This window comes from Gavialis gangeticus, unplaced genomic scaffold (genome assembly GCF_001723915.1).
Source record: "Gavialis gangeticus isolate Ggan-Ray unplaced genomic scaffold, GavGan_comp1, whole genome shotgun sequence".
NCBI classification, from domain to species: Eukaryota; Metazoa; Chordata; order Crocodylia; family Gavialidae; genus Gavialis; species Gavialis gangeticus.
The window spans coordinates 156567664-156587381 of NW_017729025.1; the positions used below are offsets into that span (position 1 = coordinate 156567664).

Below are 19718 nucleotides of genomic sequence, written 5' to 3' on the forward strand. Positions count from 1 at the left end.
ATCGGGGCACAGGCTGGCAGGGGTCTGTGGAGCCAGTCTGGGCTGCTCCAGCAGGGAGAGGGGGGAGCTGGCCTGGCTCCATAGAGACCCTGCCGACTGGGACCCTGTGCTCCTGCCACCCTGCTCTGGGCTCTGCTGGCACTGGCCCCAGGACACCAGTGCAGGCCCTGCGATCCTGCTGGCTCCTGTACCTGCTCACTCCCAGTGCCCCCCAGCCCCACGGTACAGACGGGGGACAGCATACAGCCCCAACCCCTTGCTCCCAGGGAAGAAGCTGGTGCTGAGTGTGGGGAAAAGTGGCCCCTCACCTGCCCCATGGCCAGCACTCCCTGCTGCAGCCCTGCTGTTGTGGGAGCCTGCCGGCCTTCCCCTGGGTCGTACTGCCCTTGGTAGCCAGGGTGGGCAAAATATGGCCCGCAGGCCAGATCCAATGTAGTGTTTAAGGAAGCATGTTGAATTTTTGTAAACAAGCATAGATTTTCTTTTTCTGAATGGCCATGCTGCTATGTTGATGGTCTCTTGTCTCTCTAAATATGTTAGCACAGTACCATGTGGAGAGGTTAGCACCTTTTATAACTTGAATTTACTTTAAGCAAGGCCAGATTGGTCAGTCTGTCTGTCTGAGCAAGGCCAAATGAGTCTTCAAGTTACAGCTAGACCAACGAGACATAGTAAGATGAAGAGCTGAAATTCGTCTCCATATTCTCATATTTGATCCCTACGATAAAGGACGTATAATTAATTCTTAAGAAACTTTTTCTGTGTTCTTTTTCAAAGGTATACGCAAGCTAGATGGTTATTTAAAATTGTAACTGGAATATTAGTGTTGGGATCATAAAACTGAATAGGAACGTGTTTGTGCATAAAGCAGATCTAAAAAGCCTTTTAAAAAAAAATCTTTGACTTTTTGCTGCGTGGAGAGATTTTTACCAGCTGCAAGTTTTGTAAAGGTCTGTTTTGAGTTCTGGGAATTATAGCAAGAAAACATTAAGTGCAGAAAATATGGCAAAGCTAGCAGTGCACTGATAAAGATTTTCTTGGCTGTTACTGATTAGCCATTTTATTAACCAACCATATTGGCCAATACCAATCCGATAGCTGATTTTGCAGGAGTGCTGCCTGGTGGGTTGGAGACCAGGGTCCTGAGGGGAGGGGTGTGGGAGGATGGAGATCAAGGGGTAGGGTGGACTAGGCTGGATAGAGACCCCCTGTTGTCCATAGCTATGGGGAATTTTGGAGTGGCTGTAACCCCCTAAGTTTCCCCCCTAGCACTACCCGTGCTCAGGGCACTCCAGTCTGCTGCCTTTCCCTTGGGTGCCTTCACCTTGTGCCTAAATCCAGGGAGGCACATGCCCCGCATGCCTCCCCTGGCAGGTGTGCGTGGTGGAGGGGATTTGTCCCCCTCCCTTCACCTTGCCCCATCCCCTGGATGAGCTATCCACAGCTCTGTCTTGATCCTGGCCCTGGGATTGCATTCCTGCCCTAGCTGGGCAGACCCTGTCCCACTCCCTCCCTCACCATGGGGGGCCTCAATCAGGCCCCCCACGCCCCTTCTCTTCCACAGACTTTCTGGCAGGATGCTGCTGTCCAAGCTGCCAGGCTGCATTCCTGGCTGTGTGCATGCTATAGTTGTGCATGTGGCATTTATCGGTGACATTATCGGCTGCACTAGCCAAAAAAAGCCCATGACCGATAATATTAATTTTCCTTTCATTGGTGCCCATCCGATATACAGCCGATTTATAACCGTGCACCTCTAGGCAAAGCAAGTGACAAGAAACCCTGACCTCTGAGCAGCAACCAGCATTTGGTAGTTGAGGCCAAATACAGATGCACATGTTCTTAGTTTTAGGCCAGTTCCAGCTAAACTCAGTTCTCCAGTCTTGTGAAGTGGTGATCTGGCAGCTGAGACTTTCTATTTTGAGTCAGACAAGTTAGCATAGATAGCTGAATTGCCTCATAGCTACATTGTCACTTGAATTTCTTTAACTGTTATGCTTCAGCTTTGGGAAGACAGCAGTCCTAACTTATCTGTTATATAGAAGTTTCAATTGGTCCTTCTTTGTCAATCAGAAATTAAAAAAGAACAAAAACTTATGCATCCTGGAGTATTTTAGTGTATCCTGAATGAAGGACTTACCCATTACTCAGACTCAGAAGAGTCTTTCCCCTTCCCCCCCTTCCTCTTTTTTTCCCCTCTTTAGAATATTTTTATTTAATAATAGTTTCCAGGGAAAGTATCCGTAGACTCCGGTGAAGTATAGGCAATTTGGACCAAATTTAAATTAATATTTCCTTCATTTTGACCATTCTACTTTTTCTGCCCCTGTCGGTCTTAAATATGTGAAGGCTTGATTGTAGTAGTTATATACTTTTAGACCAATTGAGAGGTTGGAGGGCCTTGAAAAATTTACAACTTTTTAAAAAAACTTTTTGGTTGAAGTGTATGCTATTCATTTTGCCTAAGAGTACTCTGTGTTCTTGCCTGGTTAGTCTGTACTTTCTTTTAACACTTTCATGGCTCTGCTGAACATTTTGAAACCACAGAGTAGTTTAACAGCCAGTTAATTATCCAGAATATGAACATTTGCACTCTTTTTTTTCCTTTTGCAGGGCTGAAGGAGGAAGGCGGTATGGCTATATGGGTCACTTAACAAGGATAGCTAACTGTATTGTCCATAGTACTGATAAGGGGCCAAACAGTACGCAAGTCCAGCAGCTTATTAAAGGTAATACTAAAGTTTGCAAATTTTGTCCTAGACTTTTCTGTTTAATTGGATTTATGGAATTGAGTTGTGCTAGGAACGAAAGAGGCAGATTTTAATATTGGTTTGTTTTTTTTTTCTTTCCAAATGTTCTTCAGACAAAGTGTATGTGTGTTTGATTTGCCCAGTCATTATCAAGGCTGCTTCAAATGCAAGTGGCAGTGTCGTAATTTTATAATTAAATGGAGCCACGCTATGTATTCTGAAGTGCAACTCGGCTCCCCTCTACACACTACACTTAAAGCATGATTAACCAGTTAGTTGCATCTTAAGTTGTGACCCAGCTACACATTCAACCAATTAATGGTGTGATAAAGGAAGCAATAAGCTACAAAGTTATTCCACAAAAAATGTGTAATAACTTTGTAGCTTGTTCTAATTGCACCATTAATTGAATGTGTGGCCAAGTGCTTCCCTGTGCCAGGGAGCCCCACCAACTGAGGGGCTCCCAGCCTCAGGATGCGCCACCTGTTGTCAGCCCTGGGACTGACAAGGCTCACAGTGGCAGCATTGTTCCTGGCCCTGCCCTGGCTGTGAGCCTCCTCAGCTGCGGGGCTTGCAATGGGGAGAATGCTGCCCCCCTCAAGCCTAGTCAGCTAATGGGAAGAGTTCTGCTGCTGTTGCAAGCCCCCACACCTCACGAGGCTTGCAGTGGTGGCAGTGTTCTCCCTGCTGTGAACCCTGTATCTCACAGTGGTGGCAGAGTTGCCCCTGCTGCAAGCCCTGCAGCCCACATCAGCTGGCGGGGCTCATAGCTTCAGAAGCTGGTGCAGGGAGAGTCCAGGATCGTGGTATGGCATAGTGGGATCTAATGCACAACCCTACAGTCACAACTCTTGCCGTGTACCCTTTAGGATGGAAATAAATGTTGCCTTTCATCTCCTCTGTGCCACCATAATGACTTCTATGGTGGCACAAAAGCCAAGCAGACATCCATACCCCTTGTAGAGCCACAACTGCCCAAAATCTATGGCTCCAATGAAGGTGGCATCAATTTATGATATTATTTATTAGTGGATGTCTGCTTTACAGCATCAGAATGCTGGGAGCCTGGAGCTGCTAGCTCTTCTAGTCCTGCACACCTTGGTTAATTCCTACCAGGCTCTTCCTGCAGGCACATCGTGGCACAGCCAGTCCACTTCATTTGGTGGCATCTATTCTGAGCCTTATTTACAAAGATACTTCTAGAACAATGCTGCTTTTTTCCCCTCTAAGCCTTCCTTTATGGTTTTTGTCCATTGCGTTTCTTCCCTAAGGGTCCATCACCGCAGGCCCTTGTCCTGTTAGTGGTTACTTGCATATTTCTTATGGTCACTTAATATAACAAGCCCACTGTACCAGGGAGCCATTGGCTACTTGCGAGGGGGCGGGGCAAGATGGGATGATGCTTTACTTTAAACTCAATGTGCTCCCATGCCAAGCCCAGCACGTGCTCGGAAGAGGCAGCGTGTTAGTTGCACCCAGCTTTCCCAACATCTGTGTAGATTACGTGCTTTAATGGGGTTTTTTGAATCAGCTATTACATAAAAGTACCAAAAGGCCCCAATAAAGTGCCTGATCTATACAGATGTTGCAGTGCCAGGTTGAAGTAATGCACTGCTGCTTCCGGTAAAGTGAGGTGTGTGTTTTTTGTTTTGGTTTTTATCTGTCCCCATCCCCTTCCCTGCCCCCGGTCTGTCAGCGCCCATTGAGAGCATCATCTAATAGACTGGCAGTGTCTGTCTGAAAACCACACGCTGTTTTATCTGGCATGTGAGAGTATATATTTCCTGCAGTGCTTTCAACAGTTCATTGTTGGGGTTTAAGAAGAAAACAGTCATATTTCTTGAATGTTTTTTCACTGACATGGGACTAAATCTTTTTTTCTTGCATTTCATACCTCTAGAGCTACCAGAGGAGGTCAGAGAACGATGGGAGACATTCTGCACAAGCTCCTTAGGAGAAACTAACAAAAGGAACACAGTGGATCTAGTAGGTTTTATAAGATGAAGTTTGAAAAGTTACTTCTTTTGTAAGGGCACCTCTTTTCCTTTCCAGTGTGTCAGGGACAGAATTACACCACAGCCTTACCAGCCATTGTTCTTCTAAGACAATGTCAGCCAGCATCTCAGGTAGCTCAGTTGTGGAATCGACACCACCCTGATTTCCTTTGCAAACATGGCTACCTTTATTGGCAGTTACTGTAATTTTGCAAGGATATTTGGAGTTGGGCACACTTTGTACTGCACCTCTGTAAAAATACTACGCTACAGGAAGGTGTCACTTTGAGGACCTTGCAAGTTCAAAACTGCCTGAAGAATTGAGACTAAAATTGCTGAAGCTGGGGTTAGACTTGATCCATGTAGGATGTAAACAGACCTACATATGAACTGCTTCCTGCATCATGGAATGTGATGCACATAATATCTACCTCACTTAAGTAATATGATTTCATATGCCTGTGTTTATAGTCCTGTGATGACTATTCTGTTCTGCACTGACTGATTCGGAGATTACATTGACTTTTTAAAGGATTAAACGATCATCTAATTTTGAAGTGCAGAATTAGACTTAAATAGAGACAGCCTTTTCTGTTCAGTGTATTTAGAGATAAAGTATTCAGTGTGAAAGGAAATGCATTCCTTGATTTCCAAATTGGACAAACTAATTTTTTATTTCTGTTGTGAATTTTAATGGTTGTCTCTTATGGGAGATTTTCTTTTTTTTAAGATGAGGCTGCTGCTTCCTACATTTTTTTTTTTTATCTTTCTTTGTGGCTTTTAGTCCTGTTCCAGTTCCCAAGAATATGCTGCTTTTGTGTGTGGGTTACTAAATGGTACTGATACAGTACTAATTTGGACCAAAAGATGAATAAAGATTGTTAAATCTGCTGTTTTTAATCTTTTAAAGCTTTGAAGTTGCTGTATGATATGCTGTTTCTGCAAATATAAAAACAAAGGAATACAACTCTAAGTACACCATGTAATATGCAATCTATTCTTTGCTTAGTGGTAAATTTATATTCTCCTGCATTTAAAACAAATGGGAATACTCTTTGCAAGTCCTGCAAATCAAGAGATCTGTAAAAATATTTTAGTCAGTATTCAATCTCTAAACTTGTTTCCTGCAGGGCTGAAAATGTGAAAGATGTTTAGTTTTAATGAGCCAGAATTGCAGTCCATAACAATACAGTCCACTCAAGTTCTGAGATGTCTGGTCTTTTTTTTTCTCTTTTCTGCATGGCGGGGACTAGCCAAGTGCCCCATTTTTATCTACATTAGATACCTATCAACATATAATTCTTGTTCTCCAGCACCCAATTCTCCAGCTGAATGAGAAGACTAAATACTTAAAACATCTAGCCTAATGGCTTATCCTTAATGCTGAAGTACATTTTCAGATTAAGACATCTGAAAGGCAGTCACGTTTTGTTTCTCTTGAGGTGGTCCATTATGAGCCTTTCGTAATTGACTAGGTTTTTTTTTTATTTTCAAAATGCACAGCACTAATTCACAGCAGAAATACAGAAAGGGTACAGTAATTTAACAAATTTACCCGAACCTGTAGATTCTGGGCTTTTTGTGAATCTGAGATCTGTAATGCTAACTAAGATCACAGGTGCTTTGGATTAATGCTCAAGAATCAGTCTTCCTGGATGAGGAGTATTTGTTGGGTTTGTAAAACTTCTTTTGAAAATGTCCCATAAGTGTCCCACTGCAATTCAGACTTTCTTAGCCTCCTGACCTTGAAAAAGCTGTGTAGTTGACATGTATGTGGAACAGTTAACCTAGATCTTCTGAGAAGCTTTTTAGTTGATGTGGAGGTAGAACAATTTACCCCAACTAAGAATTCTGCTTGGGGAAATAATTGGTGTCATACAAGGCCTCCTGTCTGAAGTTTTCTTAAAAAACCTTCTACAGGTCAGCCTGCTAGCTAGCTAAGGTAAATCTCTCTCAAAGAAACCTATCTTAAACTGGATCCTCACCAGTTAGGATAATGGTTGAATACTGAGCCTCTCTTGTTCAATTCAGGTTTCAGTATGGAACACAGGACATTTAACACTCCTTTATACTAGATCCTGTTGAGACCAAGTACTTGATACCTGCTCTCTCACAAATGGGGTGTTGTCTTTCCATCTTCATTAGCTGGTCTAACATGAAATCTCTCATTAAAATAGCACTTTGGAAAGTTTGCTGTTGGTCATTGAAGTGCCTGAGCTGAGTGCAAAGTTCTTCATCTTTTCCAGAATCTAAGTGAGGATACAGTTCCTCTGCTTAACGAAATAATCCACATGACACTGCAGAGCAGAAATGAGTAACAGATGCCATTAAGCACACGGTTGGCATCACTTTTTGTCAGACCGTCACATAATAACAATCAATGTAACACCGTTGCTGTCAGATAGAAATGGTTATTAACATTCAATAGCTGCAAGGGGTGTGCTCCTCTGACTTTATGTAGTGGCTCTCTTTCAAATGCATTGTTCTGTGGACTTGCATTAAACAGCATTTGCTAATTTAAATACCCATACTTCATGCTTTTTGAACTGTGCAAAGAATCATTTTATTGGCATAATGTTTCTGTTTCTGGCATGAAACACTTCTGCACTTCTGAATGGACACCACATTGGCTGTAACTGAAACTACAGATGAAACTTAAGTAATTGTTAACTCCAGAATCCTGCCCTAAACTGAAGTTAATGTTTGTGATTTGGTAGAAAAATGTTATAAACTCTGTAAGACAAGGTTCTTTGGGTGAATCTGATATTTTTTATTAGACCAGCTTAAATAGTTGGAAAACAATTATTAAGCTTTCGGGTTCAAAAACCCTTTGTCAGGTTAAGGAAGTTTCAGCAGTTAACTCTGTAATAATCATGCACAGCCAAAAGACTATTTGTGTTCTTAATTGAAAAACGTCTTCAGAAGCAAACCAGTCCTTCAGTGGCTCTCAGTACAAAGTGTTCTTTAGATCCTTTCAAATCATTGGCCTTAACTAACCCTTTTAAGTTTATGGAAGACGAACAGGGATCATACCCACACTCAAAAATAACACCCATGCAATGATGTTTCCCTTAATGACAGAGTGGGAAATAAAGAAGTAAAATAAAGATAACATGTTTTAAGTTGTGATACATTTACTTGTGTAATGCTTATGCCATGCCTATATAAGACAGTAGGAAAAATATACAAAATAATTATACAATTATCCCAAGAATAGGTAATTTGCTCTTTAGTTCCTTACAGAAGGTAAGAAATTTGCTCCAACAACTGAGATGCTTTCTTCCAGAGGGAATCACATTCCAAAGGATTAGCTCACATTGACAGCAATGGTGTCTACACTGTACTTAGAGTGGGGAACTGAGAAATAACCATTAATAAAAGCATAGCAATTTGTGAGTTTGGGTTTGGTTTATGACCTGCACCTGCTGGAAAGAGTGTGGTGGTGATGGAGCAGGTTAGATTCTTCCGTTCAGCCACTGCTCCCTAGTTTTCTGCTGCTAGAGTAGCCTAGCTCTATCTGCAAGAACTATTTGCTATCAAAAAAACTGAATAGCTCTGCAGTACTTTATCAAAGTCATTTAAAGTTCTTGTGAAAATGGGTGTCATGCTATATGACAATCTGAATGAATTTGTTGGCTATGCCATGGTATTGCTTTAGCTAGGATAGCTTAATGATGACTTTAAAAATGTCCTGCAAATGCAGTTGAAGCATTTTAAAATTAGACTTCTGACAGACACTTAGATGTGTAGACTTTTTTAAAGTTAGGGCCACTAGTTACTAAATTTCAATCAATTCTAATAGAGATTTTATACATCTTTGTGTTTTTCTTAAATCCTGAAGAACCTTTTTTTTAAATGTCCCCATCTTTTATTTAAAGCCTAACCTTTATTGTGCATGTATGTTATTTTAACTTCTGAAGAATACTGGCTACTTTCCAGTCATCTAGGGTGCCTCAAATACAATAGCTGTTCTTGGGACAAAATGCCCAGGCATGCAAGACTTTAAGAATACAGTATTTAGTTTAAACACCAGCCCATGCACCCCCCCCCATCTCTCCCTGTATCATAAGCTTGGATGTGAGAACTCATAGAAAGGAGTCTTATTGTAAGACCATGTGTATAGGGACTGGACTCCCACAGGCTGTGATGTTCACCTATGCTGAGTCCCCAGCTGACCAGCCAGCTTGATTTGCCATTTCAGCTTCATGTACATGTGTGCCCATTTAGTAATTTATTTTTTAATTAGTTTTATTTTTTTTAACCATGGTCTAATAATTCAGGAAATATTGTAGAAAAAGCATAACTAAATTTAAAAGAGAAAAACCCTACAGCCTTTGAGAGTGGGATCTCCTTGTGTGTTTGATAAAGCTGAGCTTCCCACCCCTTTTTTTATAGAGACTTCCTTTTAAAAAACGAGCAGAAGATGAACTGTAGTGCATAGGCGAATAACTTTCAAGATGCAATTATTGGTTTTGTGCTAATGATCTACAGACAGCTGTCTCCTCATCAAGTATGGATTCTGGAGTCAACTGTCAAGAGGAAGAAATTGCATGACTATTCTTTTTAGTACATTGCCACCCCCTGCTAAATCTGTGTGAGAAGTGCTTCTCTGATGGGAGGCTGCGGTGGATACTTGCAAGGGTCCAGTGTTTAGGAGACTAATGTGCTTCACGGACCTCTCACTTGCTATATCAACTTATGAAATGTCCCAATTCCTATAGCAGTATTCCTTAAGACAACAGCCATTGGTATTGTTTTTCCAAAGTTATTTTTGCTGCATTTTTGTTTTGTTTTTTATAGACTCTTTTCTTTTAAAGTGTTCATTGTTTTGTTAGTACTTTTTCAAGCATTTCTATTATTTACACAGTATCCTGTCGGTAAATACAATTATGGTAATGCAGAATGCCAACTGACTGAAAGAAAGAAATGGGTCCTTTCATCAAAAAAACTTCTACTGTATTATTGTGGGGCTGTAACCAGTTCTCAAGTTAAAAATCTTCCCTGGCTAACCAAAAGGAAGCCAAGCTCAGGGTGCATGCATGTGCACGCGCGCACTTGTGTGTATTGCTTGTACAGACTAGGCGTTTAGCTGCATTGAAGAATTTAGTGTTTTTGGAGCTTCTGTAATTAATTTCTGATGTCTTACAGTTGCAATTGATTAGCAAATGTTTATAGAAGATACACTATTGTTAATATCCACATTTTCCACAGAGGGAATTTGAAGCTTAGCTTGTACATCATCCTTTCATGTAGACTTTTCAGATCCTAGAAGCAAGCTGTTCTAACAGTCGGACTTGGAAAAATCCCAGAGAGTGGCAAAACATACTAAACATTTTCCTTTTTTATAAAAACTTCTGAGAGTTCTGATCTGTCCTTTTAGTTTAGTATCTACATAACCCCTTTATCTCTTAAGTAGAAAACTACACAGGAATTGTGAACTGAGTCATTTTCACAGGTATGCTTAAGTTTAGCTTCAGGCCAATTTAATCTGTAAGTCAGAATTCCAAGTGTTTTACTTTGGTTTGACTTGATTTTTATTATTGCTTGCTTTTCACAAGGCTACCTACTTAAAATTTAATAGACTTGAACAAAAAATGATTTAAATGTTTGGTAATTCTGAGCAATTAAACTGTCGGGTAAATCCTAGTGACCTTTTAGGGAGGTTCTTTGTTCTGATGGTCAGTTTTAGAGATTTGCATCTAATTTTTCAAATTAAAAAAAATATATGCTAAGTATGTGCAGAACATATACCATGGTTTGGGCTTGAACATGATGTTTTTGGGTAGCAGGGGAGGATGGGGTGTGATTTTTTTTTTATTTTTTTTTACTGCTGAGTCATTCCAAGGTCATGTTTGTTTTACCCAAGATCAGTAATATTAATTTCTTCTATGGAGCCCTGAATTTAAAAAAAAAAAAAAATGTATGGAAAACTTATTTAAATACTCCTGGAATATAGAGATCTAGTTTTTGAGATCTTTTTTTTTTGCCCTTCATATAGACAGTTTACTTTTAGAAATAGGATCAGTTGTTTCAAAGTAATAAGTGAAAGAATTTCACGTGCCATTGGTTCTCAACCTTTTTTTGTACCAGGATACTGGGATCCATTTGTAAGCGTCGATGGGCAGTCCTGACCCAGTGTCCCGCACTCCCAACCCACTGCTCTCCAGTGCGTGGGGCATGGGGAGTCCCAAGCAGGCTGGAATTCGGCCAGCTTGCAAGGGAAAAGCCACCATTTCCCATGTTTTTCTTCTTTTAAAGGAGAATCTGTTTTTAAGGCTTGTTCGTGACCCTTTCATGTACTTTTTTGACCCGCTGTTGGTTCGCAACCCATGGGTTGACGAACGCTATTCTATGCAGTGTTTATTTTTATGGAAATATTTCTTAACTTAAGCCATCTTGGCTGTCTAGCCTCAGGGTCTACTGCTTTTAATTATGAGTTTTAGGTACTTAGTTCTTTTGAAGAATCGGACCCTGCTCTGTCACTGTCAGTTTGAGTTTGTTTAGCAGCTACACGTTTAAAGTTGGTTTAGTTCTCGTGTGATGTACAGAATAACTCGCTAATGGTGTCTAGCACTCTAAAAAATGGACAACACCCTACAAATAGTGTGTGCATGATGCTTTTGTAGTATGACAGTTGAAAATTTACTTCCTGGATTGAAAAATCTTCCACTACATCTCTTTTTGCAATGGGATTTAATGACGGTTAACTTGTATTCAAATTTGCATGAAACCTGTTTTCTGTATTAAATGCCTAAACTTCTTTGTCTAGGTTACTACCTGCCACATTCATTCATCCAGCGATGACGAAATTGACTTTAAAGAAACTGGTTTCTCACAAGATTCCTCTTTGCAGCAAGTGAGTTTTGTTTGTTAACATTCTTCTTATGCATAGGTTGTTCCTTTTGTGAAAGCAGGGGTGTCAAACTGGCTTTGTGCCCTAAGCCAGATGCAGACCGCAGGGCTCCTTGCAGGCTGGGTTCAGTCTGGAGCATGCTCTGGTTTTGGCATGGGGCATGTGGCAGCTCCAGCATGGGACTGGAAGTAGGGCTGATTGCTCAGGAGGTAGGGGCACAGCAGTGACAACTAGCAAAGTGGCTGGAGGGGGACAGAACTGTATTGGGCCTTGCTCACTCTCCTGCTTGGCAATTGCCATATCTGCCTGGGCCCAAAGAAGGCCATGTTCCTTCTTCCCTCCCCCAGCTTGTGTTGGCCTGAATGTAGTCTGGCAGGCTAGATAGAGCAGTTCTACATTTGACACCCTTGTCTTAGACTATGGTCTTTGGTCACTCTACCATAGTGTGAAACTGACTTTTATTCATGCAAGTAATTCTAAGAATGGGTATTGGTTCTTAGCAAAATGGTATTGTTTAATATATTCCATAGGTTGGTTTCAGTTCCTGGAGATAGATGAGCGAGATGTTATTTAAATCACATTTTGGGTTAATATACATACTTATCAAAAGAATATGCATTCTATTTCAGTTACTTCATAAATTTAAAAAACTCTTCAATTTGTAGCAAGATGCTGTAGCTGATTGTTTGAAGAATAAAGGAAGAGAATTGGCTAATTCATCTTGGTACATTCTAACTTTAGGAGAACATCAGAATGCAATTGCTCAAATGTAGGGAGAGAATGCTGAGCCTATTTATTTTGGCATGGGGAATCCAGTAGCTTAGTACAGAACTTTTTTCTTAAGTTGCAAACCATTGATATTTAAATATGCACAACAAAATCCTTTAAATTAAGCTGCTTTATATGGCCAGCATCTCTTTCAAATTAACTTTAGAATTTCCATGTATCATACACTATGAACAGAATGCATGTATTCTAGCTACCAGCTATACAAAAGCAAGAATGAAGGCTTTTTAGGAGTGTTTAGAAAACTTAGTGACCTGTCAGATTGGAACATTTGGAAGATCAAGGCAGTCTGAAGTGTAAAGCTGTGTAGAAACTTATAGTTTGCTAATTTGACAGCAATAGAATATTTAATACAATTATGCCACATCACTGGGTAGCATTTTTTTCAAATTATCAGCTAACAGTACCCTGTGCTTTTGATATTTCTGTCACTTTTGATGACTGCAGGGTGCTCTGGATTAGCACCGCCCCACTGGTAGCATATTCTACCTCTTAATTTTGTAGTAGAAATTGGAAGAACATATGAGCTGTCGCTGTATGCTGAAAAACAACTGATAAAAACATTTTGCAGCATATACTGAATTGGATTTTTGATCAGACAGCTCATTTTTAACTGCCTTTTTATTGGGAAACCAAGCGTAACTGCATGGTCTCATGGTCTTTGGTTCTTATGGTTTGTAAAATTGGGTTAATTGGGGAGGGTATTGTAATGTTAGAAACTCATATTGGTATGTTCATGTCTAATGTTATTTCAGTGATTTGGCACATATCAGAGTTACCATTTTGTTGGATGGCTTTGAGTTCCTTCCCTAATGTAGCAGCTTTAGTAAGCAAGCTGAATATTTAGAAAATATTCAAAAATTGTTTCAAGCATCACCTCCTGATTATATGTCCAGTATATGCTCTGCAACTTTCAAAGCAGCATCAAGTGGTTAGATGGTCCATCTTGCAGAGAGACAGAGGAACTAGTGCTGTGGTACTGATCTTTTCAGCCTAAGTGTTTCCACACAAAAACGTGTCCAACTGCAGTAGAGACTGTCGATCCCAGATAGGCCTCATCAACCATTTCTGGACCCACCATCCTGGAATACAATCATCTTCGACTGCAATGGATTGCTGAAGACTGATCTTTTCAGTCAAAGTATATGTTTGCAAAAGATACTTAGTCTCTTTGAAAACTAGAATGGAAAAGTCTGTCTTGAAGTTGGTTCATGCTAGGAAGTTCAATATGGTAGTGAGAGGTAGTAGGCTTAAATCATTTCAAGGACAGGTAGACTGCTTTTCCCAGGATAAATAGCTAGACGTTAGTGTCTCTATCTTACCCATTCTTCTCTGTCTCTTCCTCCACCCTTCACCCCCCCAGCCCCCCCCAACACGCACACATTCTGCCTAGCTAGCTGGGGTGGTAGTGGTAGTGGAGACTAGCCAATGATGATATTTTTACCACTTTCATCTAGACCTTCTGTGAGCAAAGCTAGATGACGTGACTGTGTTAAAGCTGCTATGTTTACTGTCACCAGAGTAGCTACACTGATATTAGCAGTGTTACAAGATTCTAGAAAATTGTCTGCATACCCACAGCTTAGGAGTAAGCAAAAATTACCTTAATTGCTCCTGAAAAAACGTGGCTTTTTTTTAAATTGAAAACCTTTTAAAAATTCATTTGTGAACACCTGAATTAGCCCTTGATACAGAGTAGGTTTGATCTTGGTGATTCAGGCCAGGGGGTGACCAACTACAGCCAGCAGAATCATTGTATTAGTCCCATGGATGTTGGGGCCTTCAGTGGCAGGAGCTTTGGTGGCAGGGACCTTCACCTGCACCACACCGCAGCCAGACAACAAGGAGCTTCACCCATGGTGTGACTGGTATCAAGGAGAACCAGCAGCAGCCACTTGGACTTGAGCCAGGTCATTCTGGGCCACCATCACAGTAAGGCTGCCAGTAGCTGATCTAGGCTAAAGGGATTCCTTTGGAAACATTTATTAAGGATGCTGGATGAGAAGTGAAGTGATTCTTAAAATTTTCTGTTTCCTACTGACAGTTCTGTAACTAGAATGTATTTGTTCAGGAAAAATGTGGTAACTTTTCACATAAAGTTCATAACCTTTGCCACCTGATGTCTAACTTAATGTTTAACTCTTTATATGCCACAAGATGGAGCGGCCTTATCAATCTAGCTTTGTTGTCTTTTGAGTTTTTTGTTTCTTTTAACAAAAAAACCCAACAAATTGATGTATTTTCTCCTTTGAGCTCTTTAAGATTTGTCCTGAATTCCCCTCAGTAGGGTTGGCACTACTACTACGATGTGTCTCGTACTGTAAATCTTCTGCAAATTCCTGTAATTCAATAGCAACAAACAAAAATATATTGAAGTCTTGTCATCTTCCTCCTCATCCTCCAGCTCGCAAAACATGGATCAGATTTCTGGTTGGTACCCTCTGGGAACCCTTTTCTAGTTTTCTTTTTCCCTGCTGCTGTGGTTTAAAGGGCATAGAGAAAAATATTTATTTTTTTTAAAATCCCTTCAGTTTTCAACAGAGATGTGGGATGTAAAACTTTCCAGCACTTTATTTTTCCTTGGGAAAGTTTTCATTTCTAAAAATTCATTGTTTCATAAAACTCATTAATAACAATGAATGGATGCCAATACGATATTTAGGCAAGTGTGGCAATTTCAAAGTTGTAATTAATGTTTTTCAGGTGATTATCGCTAGGAAGTGTGAGAGAGTACATGTATGTTTTATTGATTTGTAAACAGGAGGGTAAATACATTCGCATAATAATCCAAACCAAAAATCAAGTTTATGAATTCACCTAATTGGCTATGCGGGTCAAATCAAAACCAAAGCTAAAATTCTTATTTCATCTCAGGCTGCAAGTTGAAAGCAAAATCAAAACTAAAACTGTGATTAATTTTTGTTTCACTTTCAGTTCAGCAAACACACAGAGCAGTGTCTCATTTCTTTTCTTGAGTTGGGGAAGTTGGAAGTGTTTGCATAAATTCTGTTGGTTTTTTTAGTGCTTTTGGTTTCAAGTAGTCATAATAATGCCTAATCAGAGAAAAAACAACTAGTGTGGGGCATCATGTTAATGAAGTTCAAGCCCCTGAAGGAAGGAAGAAATAAAGTTGGTAGATGTAAATATTGCGGGCAGGAGTGTGCTAACAATGCAAGAGGAAGAAAGAAACATTTAATAACGTATAGAAACTCTCCTGAAAGAGTATAAGCCATATACAGAAAGCTAATGCAATGAAGTATTGGAACAACATCATCTTAGAAAAGTCTACTTCAGGAATCCTATGTAAGTAAATAAATTAATACGTTAAACAACACACAGTATAAACTAGCATCTATATTGTTTTCATAGTTGGTAGGGTTGGAAGGGACCTGAGCAGATCATCAAGTCTGACCCCTATTTTAAAACATTATAATTTTAAAAGTCGTTAATGCAACTCTAGACTGTTATTGATTTATTTAAAATATTTGTATCCTGCTTTTCTGCTTGCACTAAGAACCCAAAGTGGCTTAGGCTTAACAATAATTTTAAAAAAAATTACCTAATCAAAGGACAAGAGAACAAGTCTTATGAGGAAAGGCTGAGGGACGTGGGACTCTTCAGCCTGGAAGAGTGAAGGCCCCGGGGGTACTTGGTAGCAGCCTATAAATATATTAGGGGTGTGCACCAGGAACTGGGAGAACTGTTCACTGGGGCATCCCAAGGGCAAACAAGGTCTAACTGTCACAAACTCTGGGAAGACCGTTTAGACTGGACATAAGGAAAAATGTCTTTACTGTCTGAGTTCTGAAAGTCTGGGACAGACTCCCCCCCCACCCCCCAGAAGTGGTGCAGGCACCTACTCTGGATGCCTTTTTAAGGCATGGTTGGATGCTTATCTTGCTGGTATTATTTGACCCCAGCAGACTTCCTGCCCCTTGGGTGGGAGGGGGCTGGACCTGATAATTTTTTGAGGTCCCTTTCAGCCTTAATGTCTGTGAAATCTGTAACAGATAAATAGTTAATTATTTCAACCCAGGAGAGTGAGCTTAGTCCTCTGGCTGATAGCAGAGGCCAGACTATGCTTCCCTTTGGCTCTGCAGTCCCAGCACAACTGAGCAGCAAGTTGAGCCAGCAGTGTGTATTCTGGCAGGGAGGGGGAAAGCAAGCTCGCTGCCGCTTCTCCTTTCGATGGATGAGGCCAGACTAGAATTGGCTAAAATAAAAATCTTTCCCCCCTTTTGTTGTGGGAACTTGGTAGCTCAAGTTAAATAGCAGATTTGCAAAATATGGAAAATGAAAATGTTGAGCTGCCAGGTCTGGGGGAAGAAGCAGGATCCTCGCTTTCAAGATCACTGTCACCAGATATGCGATCCACGGTGAGTAGTTGTTCAAGACAATGAAGCTTTTTATCAAGCTTTGTGAACAAAATGTCCAAAGAAGAACCAGATGAGACCAGTAACTCAAGCAGTATTTGCAAACAGTACCCATCTTTCCATAACTGAAAATCAATACTGGAAGGAACATTACAAACTAATTTGCCCATCATATAAGTTACTGTCACATCATTGCTCATCACATTCTCTCTTAGGCAGAGCGTATGACTGAGTTCAAACGGTGGTTATTCAAAGGATTGGTCAAGCAGAATCACTGACTCTGATGTCAGATGGATGGACTGATATACAAGGAAATCCTTTATTGAACATTGTTAGCAACACCTGAACCAGTATTCCTGAAAGCAATTGCTATTAAATCTTTTCGTCATACAGGTGAATACATAGCCAAATTACCAAGTGAAAAGATTGAAAGTGCAGGTCTGTCCAGGATACAAGCCCTTGTAACTGATAATGTGAGTAACATGAAAGCTGCATGGCAAATTTTAAAGGCAATGTGTCCTCATTTAATAGTATTTGGCTGTCATGCTCATGGGTTGAATCTTCTGGCATAGGACATAATAAGTGTGAAGACAATACTGGCAAGCTGCAAAGCAATTGTGAAGGTGTTCAGCAATCATCATGTGGCTAATCAGGCTTCAAAGAAATTACAGAAAGAGAAGCAGGGGAAGAAAAGTGTACTCTTTTATAGCCAGGAGAAACTAGATGGGGCTCAGCTACAAAGTGTTTACGTAGTTTGCTGCATACAAAGAACTATTTGCAGTTTGCTTCAATAGATGACACGGGATCTCAGATCATTCCCATGAACATTCAGAAGCAGATTCTCAACAATGATATGTTCTGGTTTGAGTTCAAGGAGCATTCTGTTTGCTACTAACAGTTGCAGTTGCTGTCAAGAAACTTGAAGGAGATGCACCAAGCCTTTCAAATATTCCGGAGATATTCAGACAACTGAATGAAAATCTAATTGAGCTTTTGCCTTTTTCACCTCTATCCAAAAAAAAGTAGTAGTAAAACAGATGTTTACTAAGAGATCTGAATTTTGCTGTCATCCAGTTCATCTGACAGCAAACCTTTTGGATCCTCAACACGGAGCACAACATTTATCAGAAGATGAATTATCTACTGTGCTCGATACAATTGTGGAAGTAGTTAAGAATGTTCCCAGCATGGATGAAATAGCGGTAATGACAGGCATTGCCGAGTACCATGCAAAAGAAAAAACTTTTGGAGCGAAGACATCATTTGGTGGGCAGCAGAGAATGTCTCCTCTTACATGGTGGAAGGGCTACTGTAACACCTGACCGCTGTCCAGGATTGCTCTCAGGATCCCAAGTGTTCCACCAACAGCAGCTTCTTGTGAATGGAACTTGGAAGGCTTTCAGCTCAGTCAAGACAAAAAAGAAGAATAGATTAACAAATGAACGCACCACTAAGCTTGTGTCTATTTCTCAAAATTTCTTGCTTCTGGAGAATCAGCCAGAAGCACAATTGGTGAAGAAGATGCAGTGTGATGATAAGTTGCCCTTGCCCATAGACTCATTGGCAAAACCATCTTTTAGCAAAAGAGAACGAGGTTTAAATAGTTCTGAATCAGATTTGCTTCGATCTGATTTTGGAATGGAACTAACAAGTAGTGCGAGTGATTCCACAGATGGTGACAGGGAAACTGGAGGTGCCGCAATGACCTCAGTGGAAGAGAGTTAAACTCTGTTGAAGTAGATGAGTGGACAACCAGGGCATATCATGCACAGTTCTTTGGGTGTGCTAAAATTAGTGTCAGCAGTTTTCAGTGCCTTCGTTTTTCCCTCAAATTTAAACAAACAGTGGAAGGGAAGTACATCGTATTGTGTATTGCCTTTACATTTTTACAAGTATTCCAATGCAAATAATTTATTTCCACATAAAGCTTGGAATTTGTTTGTATATAACATTTAAACCACGTTGTGTGCTGTACTTAATTTTTTTCCTAATCAAATATTTCAGTTCAAATACTTGTAGCTTTTGGGACATGAAGTTAACATGTGGGTACTTGTAAGTTTTGTTTACTAAATATAAGTCAGACATGCTAAATCAGATCACTCTGTATTTAGGGCATTGGAAAACTTTCCAATTCAAAATTTTCCAGAAAATGCACAACTCTCTGGTTTTCAAATCCAGTCACATTTTTAGTATTCATTTTCTTTCACTGTTTGTCTGGGGTTTTTTTGAGGTGAAGGTGCACTGCATCTTTTTGAATGGCCGCTCATCCACTTGCAAGCTGTTCTTATCTAGGCCAGGTGTCTTCTGAGACCAAAACAATGCTGTTACAGTAATTACCAGTAGCAAAGAACAGAAAAAACACCTTTTATTACTAAAACAGTAAATAATATTGTTGTGGCAAGTATACCACTATTCTAAAATATTTGAGAGGTCTTGATAGGCATCTTTTAAATCGTGAAATCTGAAATGTTCAACCAGAAATATACCTGCACAAATACAGGTCTTTCCACTGGCTGTTTGAATGAGGGCTGTCCTTACCTATTCCCAATCCTAAGGGTGTGAAGAAGCTGCCTGGCTTTCAGTTTTCTTATCACTATCCTTTTGTTTTCCTCCAGACCCCTAAATGCCTCACAAGCTCTACATTTTTCCTCTGCTGTCATCCTTTTTCCTCAGTCATCCATTCCCTTGCTGCCTTCTTAGCTACCTACTGCTCTTTTCTAGGCACACTTCTGCCTTGCCTTCTATATTGCTTTAGTTAAAACAATTGGAAACTAACTGCAAAGTCCAGAAAATGGCCATCTTCCCTATTGTGGTTTGGTTTCATTTCAGTTGAAAAGTGAAATGCACTCCTCGTTTCCATATGTAATTTGTAAAGAATATGACTGTCTTGACTGAAGGCATCATGGCTTTAGTCCTTTCAGAAGTAACCCCTTAAAAAAAAAAAAAAAAAAAAAAAAAAAAA

General features: G+C 40.2%; 1 protein-coding gene across 9 annotated transcripts in view; it reads left to right on the forward strand.

Annotated features, from left to right (window-relative positions):
* The window catches only part of PPP6R3 (protein phosphatase 6 regulatory subunit 3), a 136853-nt gene that overhangs the window by 83096 nt on the left and 34039 nt on the right, over window positions 1-19718 (forward strand). For all 9 annotated transcript variants that reach the window (XM_019519830.1, XM_019519832.1, XM_019519834.1 and 6 more), the window contains 3 exons: window positions 2614-2729; window positions 4651-4736; window positions 11514-11600. In XM_019519830.1, coding sequence (XP_019375375.1) covers window positions 2614-2729; window positions 4651-4736; window positions 11514-11600 — 289 coding nt within the window. The remainder of the gene's footprint in view (window positions 1-2613; window positions 2730-4650; window positions 4737-11513; window positions 11601-19718) is intronic.